This window comes from Talpa occidentalis, unplaced genomic scaffold (assembly GCF_014898055.3).
Source record: "Talpa occidentalis isolate TD23 unplaced genomic scaffold, MPIMG_talOcc4v2.1 talOcc4.13, whole genome shotgun sequence".
In the NCBI taxonomy this organism is placed as follows: Eukaryota; Metazoa; Chordata; class Mammalia; order Eulipotyphla; family Talpidae; genus Talpa; species Talpa occidentalis.
Window position 1 is genome coordinate 62855024 of NW_023601322.1, and position 19598 is coordinate 62874621.

At 38.3% G+C, this 19598-nt stretch overlaps 1 protein-coding gene across 1 annotated transcript in view; it reads left to right on the top strand.

Moving 5' to 3' along the window:
* LOC119242889 (trans-3-hydroxy-L-proline dehydratase-like) overlaps window positions 1-16725 on the top strand; it is a 24534-nt gene extending 7809 nt beyond the window's left edge. The window contains exons 2-3 of the mRNA XM_054693973.1: window positions 14325-14733; window positions 16214-16725. Coding sequence (XP_054549948.1) covers window positions 14325-14733; window positions 16214-16598 — 794 coding nt within the window. The 3' untranslated portion in view covers window positions 16599-16725. The remainder of the gene's footprint in view (window positions 1-14324; window positions 14734-16213) is intronic.
* Window positions 16726-19598: the final 2873 nt, after the last annotated feature.

Below are 19598 nucleotides of genomic sequence, written 5' to 3' on the forward strand. Positions count from 1 at the left end.
AGAGAAAGTTCAGACTAAGCTTTTAGTGCTCAAGAAAAGCCAAGTGTAAATGAGAAAGCATCTGTTCTCTCTCCCACTAATCTTCCCCATAAAGACACATAACGTTTGGCTAAAGTTGCAATTAATAACTCCTCTGACATTGTCCTGATTCACCAATTTGACAGGTGTTCATGAATTAGAGTTAATTAAACTTCTTGAGTTTTAAATTAATTCCTGTTAAATTGGGGTAACCTATTCATATTTTGCAGCTCTGTCATAAGGATTGGATATAATTAGAAATTTTCCCCACTGGAATATAAGCTTCATGAAGTCAAGTACTTTGTTTATCTTTGTTCCCTGATGCATTCGTATGCCCAAGAACACTGACTCAAACATATTAGATATCCATAAATAATTTTTGAGTGAATAAAAATAAATACCTGCTGCAATATGGGAATCAGCAAATGGTGACTCTATTGCAGTTTTAATATCATCACCACCGTCACCATCATCATCGATTTACAGTTTCCTGAATCATTTCTTACCCTATTTTTCCTTTTCAGATTTTTTATGCTTTTTTTTAATCTACCAAGCTCCATTATTTTTGATGTTTCAATTTTATGGCTTCTAAAAAGCAGGCCAGATTTTGTTGTTGTTACTCTTTCAGCAAATTCACATCACAGCCATTGATGCCCTGTTTTCCAATGGGAAACTCTAAATTACTGCAAACATTCTGCCTTCACTGCCTTTTAAATCTTTTCCAGCTATCAGCTTTGAAGAGAGGATGGCCATTTGTCATTTGGGACATATTTTTAACCCTTTGGATAACAGTAAGACAGCTCACCCACAACATTAGAAGTGGATCTCTTTCTGCCCCATAGAGTTCTCTCTCACCTCAGTAAACAGTAACTTTGCTGAATTTATAGTGCATTCTGCAGGCCTAAGAGGCTTTGACATGAAGGAGCCAAGCAACTTATGAAAGGAAGCATCCATGTGCACTGATGTAAGATATAACGTTGAACAATGAACAATTCCGAGAGGAAAACAGTGACAGAGGGGAGAAAATGCCCTGCGAGCTGTAAACCCATCATTCTCATTGATGACTGTACTGTAGATTTATTAGGACAGCATTTTAAAAATCCCAAAGCACACCTTTCAGGATTACCTGAGTCAGACTCCCTGAGGGTCATTAGGTTCTAGGCACATGTAGCGCTGAAAAACTCACTGGTTGCCTAATTCCAAGAATCAGTGCAGAGTATTTCGAAGTTTTTCAAGGGGCTTACACAGAGTGAGAAAAGTTAGCAGGATTTTTGCAATTTTAAATTTTTTTTTTTTTTTACAAAGACTGTCTTGTATTTTCAAAGTGGCTGCCCTCGCCTGCTTTGAAAAAAATCATTAACCACCATTAAATAAATAAAATGATACTATAGCTCAGCTTGGCGTAGACTACATATCTTTTTTTTAATTTTTTTTAAAAAAATTGATTTATTTATTTATACAAGCACTGGTACAGTCAGAAGCATGCGAGGGTGAGACAATTCACCAGAGCCAGAGCAGGGGACAGAACAGGCAGACTGACGAAGTACACTGCTGAGGGGAATAGCGGGTGCGGCAGGAGAGGTCTGTCGCGCCATGTGGGATCCTTGCTGGTGGCCCAGGATCGAACCAGTGCTGTAGAGGCTGCAGGCAGCTTTATAGGCCAGCACTCAACTGCTGCACCACCAGGGGAGGCCCAGGCTACATACCTTGAGAAGCAGCAAGTTTATTATGAAAGTCTATAATTTAGAACATCTGCCCTCCTACTTTCAGTCTGGGGCTGATGAGACAAGGTTTTTTTTTTTTTTTTTTACTAAACTTTTAATTTTTCCCATTGTTTATTTTTATACAATATTTGAATTCTCCACTCATGTGTAGTCCCCATAAATTTCCCACCACCACATCATCACCCCTGAATCATCACCACTGCTCCCTGTGTGTTTCCTTACCCTACTTTGACCCCTACTTTGACCCTACTTTTGACTCCCCTGCTATATGCCGCTGCTGGTGGGAAAGCAAATTAGTCCAGCCACTAAGGAAAGCTGAGCATAGTTTCCTCAAATTACTAAAATGGATCTATTATATGACCCAGCGTCTCCAATCTGAGGAATGGAGTCCTACCCAAAGGACACAAAAACATTAATTTGAAAGAAAACTTGCATGCCTATGTTTATTGCAGCACTATTTACAGTAGCTAACATATGGAAACAACCTATATGCCCAGAAATAGATGAATGGGCCAAGAAAATGTGGTCTATATTCACATGACAATCTCAACACGCATTGCTAGTGACCCATATCAACTGTCAGGAAAGAGTTCCCTTGAGATTTCATTTCAGCTGCTCTGGAGGAAGGGTTTCCATTTATTTGGGGACAATCCAAGCTTGAAAATTCATGTGTGACACACCCACTTCTTACTTAAATCAGATTGTCCTACACATACATTCTAAATATTCTGAAAATTTGCCATTATGTGAAATGCAGTAAGCCTTCTTTTATTTTGATTTACATGGATTACATTCTTGCTGCTTTTTTTAGGCTTCAAATATTCTTTTTAGAAAATGACAGCAATAGTAATTGTAGCTTCAAAAAAGGATACATTTATATCATAAAATTATCACATAAATGCTCTTTATGGAAGATGCATTAATTTACTTATTTTGAGTTGGATGGGTTTAAGTAACTTAAAAGTCTAGGGATAGCACATCGTGTTGATAGAATGTATCCAGAATATGATAAGTCTCTACTATTGTTCACCAGTAATCAGTGTCTATTACCATTCAAATGAGCTTTTTGGAGAAGTTTCCCATTTTCTGTCTGGCCACCAGAAACTAACAAAGCTAACACACTCAGTTTCCATTTCATACAGTTCTGAGGTCTCTAACCAGTCCCATTATACTGTGTTCAGGTATCAAATGACAATAAAAATAAATATGCCATGTGAGGACATTCTTAATACAGCCTTAAATCAGTCCTTAAAGAGGCAATCTTTCCCTCCTCTAACATCCTGCAGCACCTGATCAGTCCTCTTGACTGGCATTTATCACTTGCTTTCTAGAGTTACATGTAATTATATATAAGCAGGTACTCAGCATCCTTGTGACTTTAACATTTCCAGTTTCAACTCTTATAAGTGACCCTGGAGTGTCCATAATTTATATAATTTGTCATATTGTTGAAGTATGAATTTTAACCACACTCACTCTGAACTGGCATAAAAAAGTGAAAGATTTAGCCACTGCAATAGCCTGGACAAGTGCCTAGAAGCCACACTCAGTACAGCTCTACAGTTCTTGTTTGCCCTTTGTATACAATCAACCAAGAATATTTTAGTAAAAACTGAAAGATTAATTCATTGACATTATACGTCTGCAGAAAATGTTAGAAATTAGATGCAGAAATAAAGATGCAGAAATTAGATGCAGAATATAAAGAAGAGATAACATTGAGTGTTACTGTTGTTGGCACCTGTGCAAATAGCTCTATATTTATGATCTCTTTGGATTCTAACAACCACACAGGGATGTAATATTATTAGATCCATTCTTCAGAAGAGGAAAGTGAAGTTTAGAGAATTTAGCTTCAAGTCACATATGGGCAGATCCAAGATATGAATAAAAAGTACATTAGACTCACAAACATGTACTTTTTAATACCTGTTGGTCTGCATTATAACTATATCCTCCCCATAAACCTGCAAAACTTTTCATATTTCTTCTGTTATAAGTTCTGTATACCCATGAGTTTTACTTCATTCATATATTGACCAGAATACCTAAATCAGAACTTTTGTGACAATAGTGATGTGTTGAATACATACTGGCTAGTATATGCAAACATATATGATGCATTTGCTAACTTCATTCACTTGCCTTCTCTTTCCTTCAGAAGTAACAACTGAATAAGAACAAGCACCCTTCCATGTACATTTATTACATATTCTCTAATACAGAAATTCTAACATGCTCCCCTGTGCACCCGCTCTGCCCCTATGATGGGTGCTCGCTCCCTCTGGGCTTGGAATGCAGGCCAGAAGGGGCCTGGCATGGGCAAACTTCCCAGCTCACCTCTGGCTCCTCTGGGAGCCTTCTGCTGGTTTCAAGCAGTCTCTACTGAAGAAAGGTCCCTGTTCTAAAATGGGATGTGGGGGACATGCTCCCCTGCATGCCCGGTCTTCCCCTGCGGTGGGTGCTGCTCCTCTCTGGGCTTGGACTGCAGGCTAGAGAGGGCCTGGCGTGGGCAAACTTCCCAGCTCACCTCTGGCTCCTCTGGGAGTCTTCTGCCGGTTTCAAACAGTCTCTACTGAAGCTATTTGTGTTTTTATTTTATTTAAATATTTATTTATTTATGCATACAAGAGCTGGGGTGCAGGCCAGAGATGCAGAGGGGTTAGAGGATTCACAAGAGACAGAGTGGGGAACAGAACAGGCAGGCTGACCAAAAGACACTGCTGAGGGGAGCAGTGGGTGAGACAGGAGAGGTCTGCTTTGCCATGTGGTTGCTCCTTGGCCAGCCAGGGATCAAACTCATGCTGCAGAGGCTGCAGATTGCTTCATAGTGCTGTGCTTAACCCCTGGCACCACAAGGGCTCACAGACATTTCTAAGTTCATCACAGGAATTTTCTTATGTAATCTTCACAACAACCTTGTGATTTGTCATCACTATTTATTGTTCAATAAATGGTGCTGGGAAAACTGGGTTGCTACATGCAAGAGAATGAAGCTTGACTACTACCTCACACCATACACAAAAACCAACTCAAAATGGATTAAAGAACTAGACATAAGACCTGAAACCATAAAATACATAGAAGGAAATATAGGCGAAACACTCCGTGATATGCACATCAAAGACTTCTTTACAGACACATCACCCAAAGCAGTGATAGTGAAGGCAAAGATCAACAGCTGGGACTACATTAAATTAAAGAGCTTCTGCACAGCAAAAGAGACAATAACAAAAACAAAGAGAAACCCCACCAACTGGGAGAACATTTTTGCACACAACACTAATGATAAAGGACTGATCACAAAAATCTGCAAAGAGCTGATGAGACTCAACAACAACAAAGAAAATAATCCCGTCAAAAAATGGGCAGAAGAGCTAAAAAGAAACTTCTCTGAAGAGGAAATGCAAATGGCCAACAGGCATATGAAAAAATGTTCAACATCACTTGTCATCAGGGAAATGTAAATCAAAACTACCATGAGATACCATCTTACACCAGTGAGAATGGCACTTATTAAAAAAACTAGGAACATCAAATGTTAGTGAGGATGTGGACAAAAAGGAACTCTTCTGCACTGTTGGTGGGAGTGCAAACTGGTCCAACCACTATGGAGAGCTGTGTGGAGATTTCTGGACCTACTAAACATAGAGCTTCTATAGGATCCAGCAATTCCACTCCTAGGTATTTACCCAAAGGACACAGAAACATCAATTCCAAAGAGCACCTGCACCCCTATGTTTATAGCAGCACTGTTTACAATAGCTAAGCTTTGGAAACAACCCAAATGCCCAAAAATAGATGACTGGATCAAGAAGATGTGGTACATATATACCATGGAATATGACTCAGCATTCAAAAAAGGTAAACACATGCAATTTGCAGCAACATGGATGGAGCTGGAAGGGATCATGCTCAGCGAAATAAGCCCAAAAGAAAAAGAAAAATACCGCATGGTCTCACTCATAGCAGGAATCTAGAAAAGTTAAATAAGAGACTAGGAGAATGAATAACTATAAGAAAGTGAAAATCAAAATCAACAAAAAACTATGAACCAGAAACACTCTATGGGAGGTGGGGGGCGGGGAGGGGAGGTATTGGGGTCAAAATAAGGGGGTTGTAATTGTATGGGGAATATAAAAATAAAATTTATAAAAAATAAAAAAACAAATAGATTTCAGCTGAGAAAGTAAAATAATCATTTTCCTTATTAATAATTAGGTAGATTGTAGGTCTAAGAGGAATAATAGGAATTCATCATAAAAATAAATTACAATATACCCTCAATTTTAAAGATACATTTTAAATTGTTGAGAATTATAACTTATTTCTGAAGAATTAAATGTTAAGTAAAGATTCTATATGACACCAATGAGAAGTAAATAAAAAGAAACAGCTTTCAGTTCAATTTTGGAAAGCTCCACAGCCATCAAAACGGTCCATACAAAAATGAAATGAGTTTCTTCATGAGTTAACATATTATTTGTCATCAAATATATGAGACATCATTGAGGGATATTTTGTAGACAGTTTAAGTAATAATTCAATAATAATTACTAGTAAGTTGTTGATAGTGCGAGATGCTACCAAAAAAGCCTCCAACACTGAACTCACGGAGGGATCCTCCTTTTTTTTTCCTTTTTGGGCACAGACAGAAGGCCATAATCAAGATTTGGCTGTTGCTTTACCAATCAAACTGACTGTGTTATGTTCGATTATGAGATCATTTTAGAGCAACTTATTAACCACACTGTGCAAATATTTATTTCTCAATGATTGACCATCATTTCCTTTTCTGGTCTCCCCAAATGAAATCAACAATATAAAAGTAATTACAAGTCATTGCTGTAAAGGTTTCATACTATTATTTCACACTGTTTTTTCCTGTTTTTTTCTTTTTTTTTTGGATTTGTGCTTAAAGCTCTGAAAACAATGTGCTTTTTCCAATTATTGAAGGCCTGCATCCATACAGTTTGTATTTGTGTCCAAATAAAACAGTTTGGGAAAAACACCAGGATTTTTGTTAACTTCTCCCCTCAGCATTCCCAAGATCAGGTTCTTTCTCCTCTCCTAATAAATATTCTCCTCAGGAAATGTCTATGTATTACCTGTTATGCACTCAGTTTCTGGTCAGTGTCTTCCTGAGACACATGGGCATCCCTGAGCCTCAGCACCCAGGGCAGAGACATTCATCAAAATCTCTTTCAGTGACTGTCTGCTCACTCTTCTGGTGAATTAACTTACACCCACAGCTAAAGCTAATTTTTGCCAAGTTCTTCAAGGAATTCTGAGCATTCTGATGAGTTTAGTTCTCTAATTTCTACACAACATAAAGTTGTGTGTAACCAGATACAGTATGCACCGTTTTACAGTATATTCCATCTGATTGCTGCTGCTTCAGTGGTGCTGCTATTCTCAACTTCCACAAGGTTTCTCTGGTCTGTGGTTTTAGTTGATGAAGGCATTTCCTTGTTTGCTATATATTTCTGTTGGATAAGCTGGCATAGAATAGTGGTTTTTAGAACAGTATTTTATCATGAGTTTTATGATATATGCAAAGATAAATTTCACAGATATAAAAGGTGCTTCCCCCAAAATAAAGTTAAAACTTTTAGCTTGGGGGCCTCCCCAGTGGCACAGCAGTTAACACTGGGTTGTGAAGCTGCCCACAGCCTCTGCAGCACAGGTTTGATCCCCGGCTGCTCCCCGGCCACCGGAGGAGGGTCCCACATGACGCGCAGACCTCTCCTGCCGCCCACTGCTCCCCTCAGCAGTGTACATCGGTCCTTCTGCCTGCTCTGCTCCCCGCTCTGGCTCTAGTGAATTCTCTCACCCTCCCTCACTTCTGACTGCACCCAGTGCTTGTATAAATAAATAAATAAATCTTTAAAAAAAAAAAGAAAAACTTTTAGCTTGGATATTGAGCCAATTAATTCATGTGTATTGTGTGCCCATGACACTTGCCAGGAGTATTTACAGTTTCAGAGGGTTCCTTAATTCTGGTAACAGTGCCAGTGCTTTCTCCTTTATTCTCTGTCACTGATGGATCAACTAACTTCAGACTTCTTTTTACCCTTGACACAGACTGAGCATACAGATACTTTATAAGGCCATTGTTAGGAGTAAAATCAGACAGATCTGGTTTCAATTTGGGTTATTCCATTTACTTTGAGACCTAAGTTCACAAATCAGTTTTGCCTCAGTTTTCTCACTTGTGAAATGGTACTAAAACAATAGTACCCATTTCTAAGGTTATGAAGATTAAGTTATACATATAAAATTCATTTTAATAGACCTTGTTTTTTTTTAAAGATTTATTTATACAAGCACTGTGCAGTCAGAAGAGCGGAGGGTGAGAGAATTCACCAGAGCCAGAGCGAGGAACAGAGCAGGCAGAAGGACCGAAGTACACTGCTGAGGGGAGCAGCAGGCGGCAGGAGAGGTCTGCGCACCATGTGGGACCCTTGCCTGGTGACTGGGAATCGAACCAGTGCTGCAGAGGCTGCGGGCAGCTTTGCAAGCCAGCGCTCAACCGCTGCGCCACTGGGGAGGCCCCATTTTAAAAGACTTTGAATGTGCCATTTATGGAGGAATATTCAGTAGCATTTAAAAAAAATCTAAAAAGCCAAAAGGGGTTAACATTTAATAGGACCCTAAGAATAAAAGGTATAAAATTTTTGGAGTTACTTTTGTTAATTCTCATCATTGTCATCACTATCACCTTGATGCCTTTTAGATATAGTATCTCAATTTTCATAGTAATGTTAAATGTTAGGTATTATATTCTTTTCACAATTGAGGTAATTGAGGCTTAGAGATTTTAGGAAGTTCCCAAATCATTCTATTAATAGACTTGGAGAGGAGATTTAAACTAGGTTGTCTCAAACCTAGCTGCAATATTTTTAAACTCTTTTAGTTTGAAAAGTTTAGAAAAAAAGGTGCATAACTACCAATCCATGGATGTGTTTTGGTTGGTCTGAAAATATTTATGATTCCACATTGAAAACTTAATTAAAAAATCAGAACAGGGCCTCCCCTGGTGGTGCAGGTGGTTGAGCACAGCTCTGTGAAGATGTCTGCAGCCTCTGCAGCGCTGGTTCGATCCCGGCCAGCTGGCTAGGGTTCTGCATGTTGCGGCAGAACTCTCCTGTAGTGCACGCTGCTCCCCTCAGCAGTGTATTTCATCAGTCTGCCTGTTCTGTTCCCCGCTCTCTCTCTGGTGAATCCTCTCACCGTCCTGCGCATCTGGCCTATACCCCAGTTCTTGTATAAGTAAATAAATAAATCTTTAAAAAAAATATCAGAACATCAGGCCTCCCTGGTGGCACAGGGGTTAAAGTCTCAGCTCTACCAAGCTATCATCAGCTGCTGTGGCATGAATTCAAACCTCAGCCAGGGAGCTGACCCACATGGCGTAGCAGACACCCCTGTCTTATCCGCTGCTCCCCTCAGCAGTGTATTTCAGTAGATCTGCCTGTTCTGCTCCCCACTCTGTCTCTGGTGAATCTTCTCATCCCTTCACCTCTGGTTTACCCCCAGTTCTTATATACATAAATAAATAAAAATAAATTTTAAAAAAATCAGAACATCTAGCATCTTTGAGTTACAGTTCCACTTAGAGACAATTGTATAGAACTCATAACCACCATCTCTTTCAACTAGACAGGTGTATCTTATTCTTATAACCCCCTATTGCTTCATTTTCATCATCTGCTTGACTTTCATTGTTCTATAACTGTCCCATCTAATTTGAAGATTTACAAGCTATGCAAAATGTATTACTTTGTTACTCTAGCAGAACAATAACTGTAACTTTTGCATAATGTATCAATATTAAACTAGGAACACTATAGGCATCCTAACAGGAGTGATTAATCAATATTATTTTATTGATTAAATGTTTATACATGCTTATAAGCTTCAATTCTGGCTCATGTAGATGTATTTAAAATGTATCACCTTATAGATATTGTTATAATCCATTTCCTGGGAAGTTCCAACCCTCTGGGGAAATGGCAACTTCACAGAGTGTGATCTAAGGATGTGCTACCTGGGTTATCTCATTCCAGCAGAACTAACATAGGACAGCAAATGCTCTCATTTTCCCATTCCATGGTAACTTCTTAGCAGTGAGGCTGAAAGTCAAGCTGGTAAGACAACAGAAACACCAAATACATGATGCTATATTTATGTCAGACATGACAACTGATTTGCCTTTATCCATGAAAAGGGGTAGCAGAACTAGACAGTCTCTTGAGCTTTAATGTAGTTCAGCATTTTTGGCATAATCTTTAGGAATTCATTGTCTAAGACCTAATCTTCTAAATGTTTTCCTAGATCTTACCCAGCAATGGCTAAACCTGTCCTTTTTTTATTACTAATTTTTCTCATAATGGAATTATCCTAGAGGTAGTCTGACAGACCTTTAACTCTTTAGCTCTATTTGGTTAGATTTTTTTTTTAAAGAGTTATTTATTTATACAAGCACTGGGTACAGTCAGAAGTGTGGGAGGGTGAGAGAATTCACCAGAGTGGGGAGCAGAACAGGTAGACTGATGAAATACACTGCTGAGGGGAGCAGCGAGTGGCAGGAGAGGTCTGTGCACCATGTGTGACCCTCACTTGTGGCCAGAGATTGAACTGGCGCTGCAGAGGCTGCGGGCAGCTTCGCAGCCCAGTGCTCAACTGCTGCGCCACTGGGGAGGCCCCAGATTATTTTTATGTCTCTGGCTTTCCTTGCTTTTGGGTCAATATATCAATAATAGTGATGAAGTATAGAGAGGACAGTCAAATAGGATTATGGTTGGTAGATAGGCAGGTAGATAATTGTTAGATAGATAGATAGATAGATAGATAGATAGATAGATAGATAGATAGATGGATGCATGGCAAAAATTTACATTCTGAGAGAGAATACGGGAAGATGATGTGCTCTTGACTGCTGCACTAGTCTTCTAATACTCTTTTTTTTTTTAAAGATTTATTTATTTATACAAGCACTGGGTACAGTCAGAAGTGCGGGAGGGTTAGAGAATTCACCAGAACCAGATCAGGGAACAGAACAGGCAGATGGACCAAAACACACTGCTGAGGGGAGCAGTGGGCGCGGTATGAGAGGTCTGCATGCCATGTGGGACCCTCGCCCAGCAGCCGGGGATCGAACTGGCGCTGCAGAGGCTGCGGGCAGCTTTACAGCCCAGCGCTCAACCGCTGTGCCACCAGGGGAGGCCCGTATTACTTTTCTTTTTTATCTTATACATGCTCTATTCTAAACAGAGCAACCTCAATGATTTGAAAAAAATGTAAGTTAGATCATGTCAATTCTCCCTTGAAATCTCTCCACTGGAATCTTATCTTACTGATAGTAAAAGTTAAATTTTTCAATATGGTAATGACATAGGCACACTGCTGCCCCAGGTCAACCATTGGACTTCACCCCCCCTACTCTCCTATTCATTCATGCATCCCAGGCACACTGGCCACTAAGCTGCTCCATGCCCTTGGCCTTCAGCCTCTGTAAGGCCACCAGACCTGACATTTCCTCCACCAAGAATACTCTTAGCTAAATTATCTACATGTCAACTCTATCACTTCTTTCAGGTTTTTACTGAAAAAACTCCTTCTCTGAGAAGCCTTCCTTATCTATCCCTAACAGTTCACATCCCAATTTCCTGCTTGGTTTTTCTCCTAAGCTCTTATCACTAATTTTGCAAATGTTGTTTTGGCTTACTTCATTTATATATTATCAATATTCTTTAATCAGCTCCATGAGGGCAGGGATATCTGTTTTTCACCACTATCCCCCAAGTCCAGGAAGAATACCTCAATAGACATTCACTAAGCACTTGTCAAATGAATGAGTCAATGATTAATGAGATAATATATGCCAAGATCTTATACTGATTCACACATCTCCTTTGTTTAGACAAAATGGAAAAGAAGATGAGAACAACTCTTTCTTCTTATTTCGTATTTCTATGAATCCATGGCTTCACACTCTCTTAAAAGTATACTACTCAAGTTAGAATATGGTTAAACCTAACCAGCTAAACTTTCTTTCTCAAGTCTATTTTGAAAAGGCATGTTATTTATAGTATCATGGGAGATCTTTTGTCCAGAGCCAAGTACTTAAAGGTTCATTTTTTCTTCCACTATAAAGTGAAAACTAAAATAAATCAAATGGTAACCTAACAGTCCAGAACAGCCCTAGATGGTAAGTGTAAATGAACGTGCTCTCTGATGAAAGAAAAAAAAAAATATCAAGTAGGGAAACATATTTCAACCAGGTTCCTAGGGATTTTGTGTAAGCAAAACCAAAGCAAGTTTTGTACAAACGTTACTTCAGGATTCTCCTTCATTTATTACTCATAACTGCCAAACTGTTAAATAAGCATTTACCAAACTTTGTTGGCCCCAAGGAATCAACTACTTATTTATTTATTTTTGTTCAATAGTTTGTCAAAAAAGTCAAGACATCAGCAATGAACAAGTAAAGTTTAGACACTAAGTGATTTAGCTCAGAGTACTTTTTTTGCTTTTTCTGTTGACTAGGACCAGAGACAAAGTAATGAACAAGGTTGCATCTTTAATAAATATAATGGAGTTTGAATGAATCAACAAAAGCATGCATATCACACAAATATAATTTGGTTTTATCAAATGAAATCAGAATAGATTTTGGCAAATTGGTATTTGTAGATGCTATTATTATCCTTGTCTTGTAGCAGAAGCAAATATTCTAAGACTAAGGACCCAGTAATTAAATGGCAATACAAAATTCAAACCTAGATCTGTCTGATGTGAAAGCAGACACTCTTTTGCCTTAGGCTGTGTTGCTTCTCAGCATATAGGGACTCGAGAACAAAAATACTTGTTAGAAGTGATTCACCTCAGCAGCAGCTGCTTGATAAAATGGTTCATTCCTTCCTGCTACCTAGATCTCTGGGGCTACATGGGTTTTAAGTTTTCTTCAGATATTCTCCATAGCCTTCTAATAAATTGTCTTTTTGAATAAGACACCTAGAATCCATTTTTTCTTTATATCAATGACACTTAAAACAGTTTCATAGTTTGCAATAGCATTTGACTTTTCTAAGAGGATATTGTTGCAAACATCTGAACACCCATTTGTTTTAAAATCTAATTTAAAAGGTTATTTCAGAATGTGTTAATCTCTGTTCATAGGCAGGGCATGTTATGAGGTTAGCTGCTGTGCATTTGTGATATGTTCAGTCCTACTGATTCAGGGCAGGACCAGTTCTCTGCTATACAGTAAGAAAAAAAAGAAAAAAAGAAAAAAAAAAAAGAAGAGTCAGTACCTTAGTTCTCTCTATGAAACACTTTCTGGGTCAAAGGGATTGTTTGATTACCCTAACTTCAAAATCATAGGTTTGTTTCAACTTTGACCTTGTGATAAAGTCCTAGCAGAAGCCAAGTCTCATCTGTTCAAGACTGCTATCAGTATACTTTGCATCCCAACTGAAATAGTACAGTTCAAGAGACACCAATCTGCTTAAATGCAAAGACACCAATGCCTGTCAATGAAGAGATGTTTTTTCTTTCTTAAGATTTATGCCTATAAAAATAAAAGTTATAAGCTGGTTAAAAAACCAATAGTGGACCTCTAGTCCTCTCGTTATTTTTGTAATGACCTTGTGTCCTTCCTTTTTAAAAAAACACCCCTCCTCCATTCCCTGTGCTGCTAGCAAGGCCTTCAGTCCAGGGCCCTACTTCTTAGCCATGTGATGGGCTTCTCATCCAGACTGGCCAATTACGACACCCAATCTAGAGCAGTTAGCAAAAAACATTCAAGTGTTCCCAGCAGGGTCATCAGTGCTCATTTTAAAATTATTGATGTAGTCACTGAGAAGGAGCAAGATCTTGGGTTTATGACATTTGAGAATATACATCTGGAACAATTAATAATTTTTATACTATGGTGAAGAGAGATCTAAACCATATGATAACCACGGGGAAGTAGAGAAGAGAGTGGAGGGAAGATTGACAGTATCGTTTGAACCTCCAAGCCTATATTGCCTAAATCTCGAACTAGCGCCAGCCTTAATTTCCCTTTTATAATGTCCATTAGCTCTCCCTTCTTCCCTCTCTTTATTCTTTTTTACATAAAGATTTGAGTTGGCTTTTTGTTATTTGTCATTGAAAATGCCCTGATAAATTTTTGTGTGCCTCTGAACTAGAGTATTGATTTAGGATTTTCAAGGATATTATTTTGTTTTTTCTTATAATGTCAGCACAGTTTACAACATCTATCTTTATTATCTCTTCTACCCATAAACACACATACACATACTTTCTTTCTATTAGCCCATAAAGATCTCAAAGAAAAATTTAAAATCTAAGCATTTAGAAGCATTGTAATATCTGCCTATGTTGTCATATGACCCAAACATCCTTCTTAATGATAAAAATTGATGCCTTTCAGATTCTGATCATACAAGGCTTCAGTACCTTCTTGTATATCTAGTTGGCCCATTATTTTTTAAATCACTTTCTTTTCCAAATATATCTAAGATGATTCTCTTTTTCCATGATAAAAAATTTTTTAATTTAAAATTTCAATAGTCGGGGCCCCACACCCCGGGAGGCCGGCGCCCCCGACCACAGGTGGGCCGCGACGAGCCCCCGCGTCCCGACCATCTTTCCGCGCTTCCCAACGCGCACGTCCAGCAAAGCCGCTGAGGCGGCATCTGGAAGACGACAAAGGCCTCCCCGTTCCCGGGGCGCGCGAGCGCGCCCCCCGCAGGGCGTCCGGAGCCAGGACCCGCCACCGCGGGAGGAGCCCCCGCGCCCGGCCCGAGGATCTCCTGGTGAACGTTCCCAGCTATGGAAAAGTGGTAGTGGACATTGCATATGGTGGTGCATTTTATGCCTTTCTCAGTGCTGAAAAGTTAGGACTGGATGTTTGTTCTGCAAAGACAAGGGACCTTGTGGATGCAGCAAGTGCAGTAACAGAAGCAGTGAAAACTCAGTTTAAAATCCATCATCCTTTTTTGAATGCTGAGTAATATTCCATGGTGTATATGTACCACATCTTCTTGATCCAGTCATCTATTTTTGGGCACTTGGGCTGTTTCCAAAGCTTAGCTATTGTAAACAGTGCTGCTATAAACATAGGGGTGCAGGTGTTCTTTGGAATTGATGTTTCTGTGTTCTTTGGGTAAATACCTAGGAGTGGAATTGCTGGATCCTGTGGAAGCTCTATGTTTAGTAGGTCCAGAAATCTCCACACAGCTCTCCATAGTGGTTGGACCAGTTTGCACTCCCACCAACAGTGCAGAAGAGTTCCTTTTTCTCCACACCCTCGCCAATATTTGTTGTTGCTAGTTTTTTTAGTATGTGCATTCTCACTGGTGTAAGATGGTATCTCATGGTAGTTTTGATTTGCATTTCCCTGATGACAAGTGATGTTGAACATTTTTTCATATGCCTGTTGGCCATTCGCATTTCCTCTTCAGAGAAGTTTCTTTTTAGTTCCTCTGTCCATTTTTTGACTGGATTATTTTCTTTGTTGTTGTTGAGTCTCATCAGCTCTTTGCAGATTTTTGTGATCAGTCCTTTATCATTAGTGTTGTGTGCAAAAATGTTCTCCCAGTTGGTGGGGTTTCTCTTTGTTTTTGTTATTGTCTCTTTTGCTGTACAGAAGCTCTTTAATTTGATGTAGTCCCAGCTGTTGATCTTTGCCTTCACTATCACTGCTTTGGGTGATGTGTCTGTAAAGATGTCTTTGATATGCAAATCACGTAGTGTTTCGCCTATATTTCCTTCTATGTATTTTATGGTTTCAGGTCTTATGTCTAGTTCTTTAATCCATTTTGAGTTGATTTTTGTATATGGTGTGAGGTAGTGGTCAAGCTTCATTCTTTTGCATGTAGCGACCCAGTTTTCCCAGCACCATTTATTGAACAAACTTTATTTGCTCCAATGCATAGTCTTTGCTCCTTTGTCAAAGATTAGTTGACCATAAATCTGTGGGTTTATTTCTGGATTTTCTATTCGATTCCATTGGTCTGTATGTCTGTTCTTGTTCCAATACCATGCAGTTTTGATGATTGTGGCTTTGTAGTAGAGTTGACGCTGGAAGGGATCATGCTCAGTGAAATAAGCCAAAAAGAAAAAGAAAAATACCGGATGGTCTCACTCATAGCAGGGATCTAGAAAACTTAAATAAGGGACCAGGAAAATGAATAACTATAAGAAAGTGAAAATCAAAATCAACAAAAACTATGAACCAGAGACACTTTTTGGGGGGTGGGGGGCGGGAGGGGAGGGATTGGGGTCAGAATGGGGGGATTGCAATTGTATGGGGAATATAAAAATAAAATTTATTAATTAAAAAAAAAAGAATACAAAAAAAAATAAATTTTTTATCAGTTTAAAAAAAAAAAAAGAAACTGATATTACTTACTTGAAAAGACAACTGTAAACTAAAAAAAAAAATAAATAAAAAAAAATAAAATCCATCATCCTGATAGCGAAGATCTTGCCTTTTTATATGGAACTATATTAACAGATGGAAAAGATGCTTATAGTGAGGAACCAACCACCAATATTTGTGTTTTTGCAGATGAACAGGTGGACAGAAGCCCTACCGGCTCAGGTGTGACAGCCCGAATTGCCTTACAGTATCACAAAGGCCTTCTGGAACTGAACCAGGCCAGAGCCTTTAAAAGCAGTGCAACTGGCTCAGTATTCACAGGAAAGGCTGTGAGGGAAGCAAAATGTGGTGATTTTAAAGCTGTTATACTGGAAGTATCTGGACAAGCCCACTACACAGGCACAGCAAGTTTTGTGGTAGAAGATGATGATCCACTGAAGGATGGGTTCCTTCTCAAGTGACTCCTCTGACTTACTTATAAGGGCTTTCTTTGTAAAGCAATTATTATCCATAAGTAATTTTTCTCTAAATTATGTGAAAAATTGTATTCCAGTTGTACATGTGAGACAACCTCCATTCTTTCTAAATATCACTTTAGAAATGACACACTTTCAGAATGTTTTTCTAGTTACTGAAATATCAGGTACAATTAAAACTTCAATTATTACTTTAAAAATATATGATTATGGGGATTACTATTGATATATATTTTAAATGTTCATTGAATAATGGCTTAAATTGTAGCTCTTACAATGACTCTTTCAGATTTATTATTGTATTCTTCCAGCTTTTCAGTAAAATAATGCCCTGTTTTTAAGCATCAGGCAAGGGAGATGAATTAATCTAAGGTACTTATCATCAAATTTCTCAAGTCACATTATTTTGAAAAAAATATAGTTAAAAGGTTACATTTTATAACATTTTACAATGTGCACTACTTTAATAAAGGGCACCATGAAATGCATGTGATTATTCTACGGTTCTCAAGAGTGGGGAAAATTTTATCACTGACATTGTTTAGAATTGCTAGTGTGGGGTTATAATAAATAAGCAGACTGAAAAAAAAATAAAATAAAATTTCAATAGTCATCCACCATTGGAATTTATTTTGAATCTCTTCTCTTTTACAAAATTTGTAAAAAGACAGTCATGAGTAAGTTGATGCTTGCATACCTTCAGTCACTTAACATGGGAATTAAGACAATTCCTATTAAGACCACTTCCTTTAATTCTATAGTGAACATAATTTTAGATGTTGATCATTAATTACCCCATTCAATTTTAAATGTGCCTTCCTTGCAGTAGGTACATTACCTACTGAAATTAGACAGAAAAATTATACAGAAAAAAAGTAAACATTACCTATCTGAAGTTACCACTTATATAAGAGAATTGACTTTGAGAAAGACAGGTGACTTGCCCCAAATTACACAAGTATCAAGAGTCACAGCCTGGATTTAAATCTAAATCTTCTAGCTCAAGATCCAATGATAACTTCACTCAGAATACTTGCTCTTTTATCTGACCTGTATACATGGGAATTGTTTGTATTTTATTAGAAAATTGGTTTCTGCTGCATTAACAGTTTAGAAAGTGACTGCATATGTTGCTTATTTTCTATTACTTTCAAATATGGAGAGAAAATGTTATGATGGTGTTCCAAAGACCATAGGACTAAAAGATACACGTCTTGTCTGGGATTCAATTTGGAAAAAACTAAGTTTAGGTATTAATTCTTGGAAGCTGGCAGAAGGAAGCAAGGTGCCCTCTTTTTAGTACATAAAAATTAGTGCAGATCTTCCTCATGTGTCTTATATCAAGCCAGTTTACTTTTTCTGTGTAACCCTGGACAGTCGGATTATTCATGCTGCTCTTTGTATTATACACGACTTTGATTTGCAGTCATCTCTCTACACCACAGCTCTTGTTAAGAAATATATGAATTAGCTCCAAAACTAAAAATACCTTCCTTCTTCACCTGGTTAAATCAGCTGAACTCCAGCTCCATGAGCAGCCTTGATCTAACTTTGTCTTTAATTATTTATTAATATCTGTGTCCTGTGATCCCAGGTCACCCCTACTGCTGGTGTGTTTGTGCTACGCTGTGGAGGTCTGGGTCAGTGCTGAGCTCCCCCGCTCATCTGTGGTCTGACGATAGCTTCAAAGACTGCCTCTCAGTGAAAAGAAAGAAAATGTATCACAGTCTACATTCTTTTCAGGTGAGCGGGATATAAAAACCTTCCTGCCATTTGTCATTTCCAGCTTCCTAGATGTTACACATTAAATAAATATGTTTTAATGTCTTTGAGTTGTAACCTTCTGTCATCTGTTGTAGAAAAGCCTGGTTTTGGGGGAGTCTGGTTGACCATATGTCAGGAAGAGGTCACATTAATCACAGTGGGGAAATGTCACCAAACTGACCCCTTCCCAATGACTCCCTCAGAAAGGATCATTTATCATGATGTAAGCTGCTATGTATTTCTTACCTAAGGGTCTTTGTTATATAACATAAAAATTTGATTGATTACAATAAATGACAACTATTATTAGTGTAAATTACACCACTGTCTGTGGAATGGTACTAGAAAAAAATATTTAGGCATATTTTACAAAAAAAATCTGCAGAACTGATCATTTAGCACCTTTTTGTGTGTCTTTATGCTTAAGTCAATCAAATTTCCCTATTGACTGTATTACAGATTGACTGTGTCTGTAATAAAAAGGGGTTTGATAAGTGTAAACCATTCACATACATTTTGTGAATAAATCCTGTTTGCCAGTTCCACTACAAAAAATTTACTTGCCTAAAAACCTTTATGCTACAAAACTTATTACTTTGTTAAAACCACTGATATAATTTTCATGATTCTGTTAGGAAAAGCAGTTTTGCGTTTTGTTTCACAAATAAAGTATTACTATTTTTAATTTCTTATCAAAAATAGTACTTGAGAAAGGAAATAGAGGAAGCCGTGGCTGGGGAGGAGTACAAGTGTGGGGAGAAAGGGAGAGAGACAAATTGGTTAGATTAAGGTATAACCACTGCCAACTCTCAGTCTCTCCATTTTGTTTTCTTTCATGTTGGTTTAGTCTCAGGTAGGCTTCCCTTTCAGCATGGTAAAATGCATAGCTTTTTCTCCAGATTGGCATTCTACCAGCTCAGGCACTCCAGTGGAAAGTGAGCCCCACTTAAAGTTCCACAAAAAGACCGGGAATTGAGTGTCATTGGCCTACCCTGATCACATGCCCTTGCCTGATAGTCATGGTGACTGGGTAGGTACAGTGCTCTCAGAAGCCATGTCTGGATCATGTTCCTCTTCTAGGAATCTGAGATACGGACAACCTAAACTGAATCACATGTGCCAGAGAGCAGAAGTGGTGGTCAGTAAAATGATAAGGGGATCCATCAGCTTAAAAAAAAAATGAATGGGAAATAACTATAAGAAAGAAAATATCAAAATCAA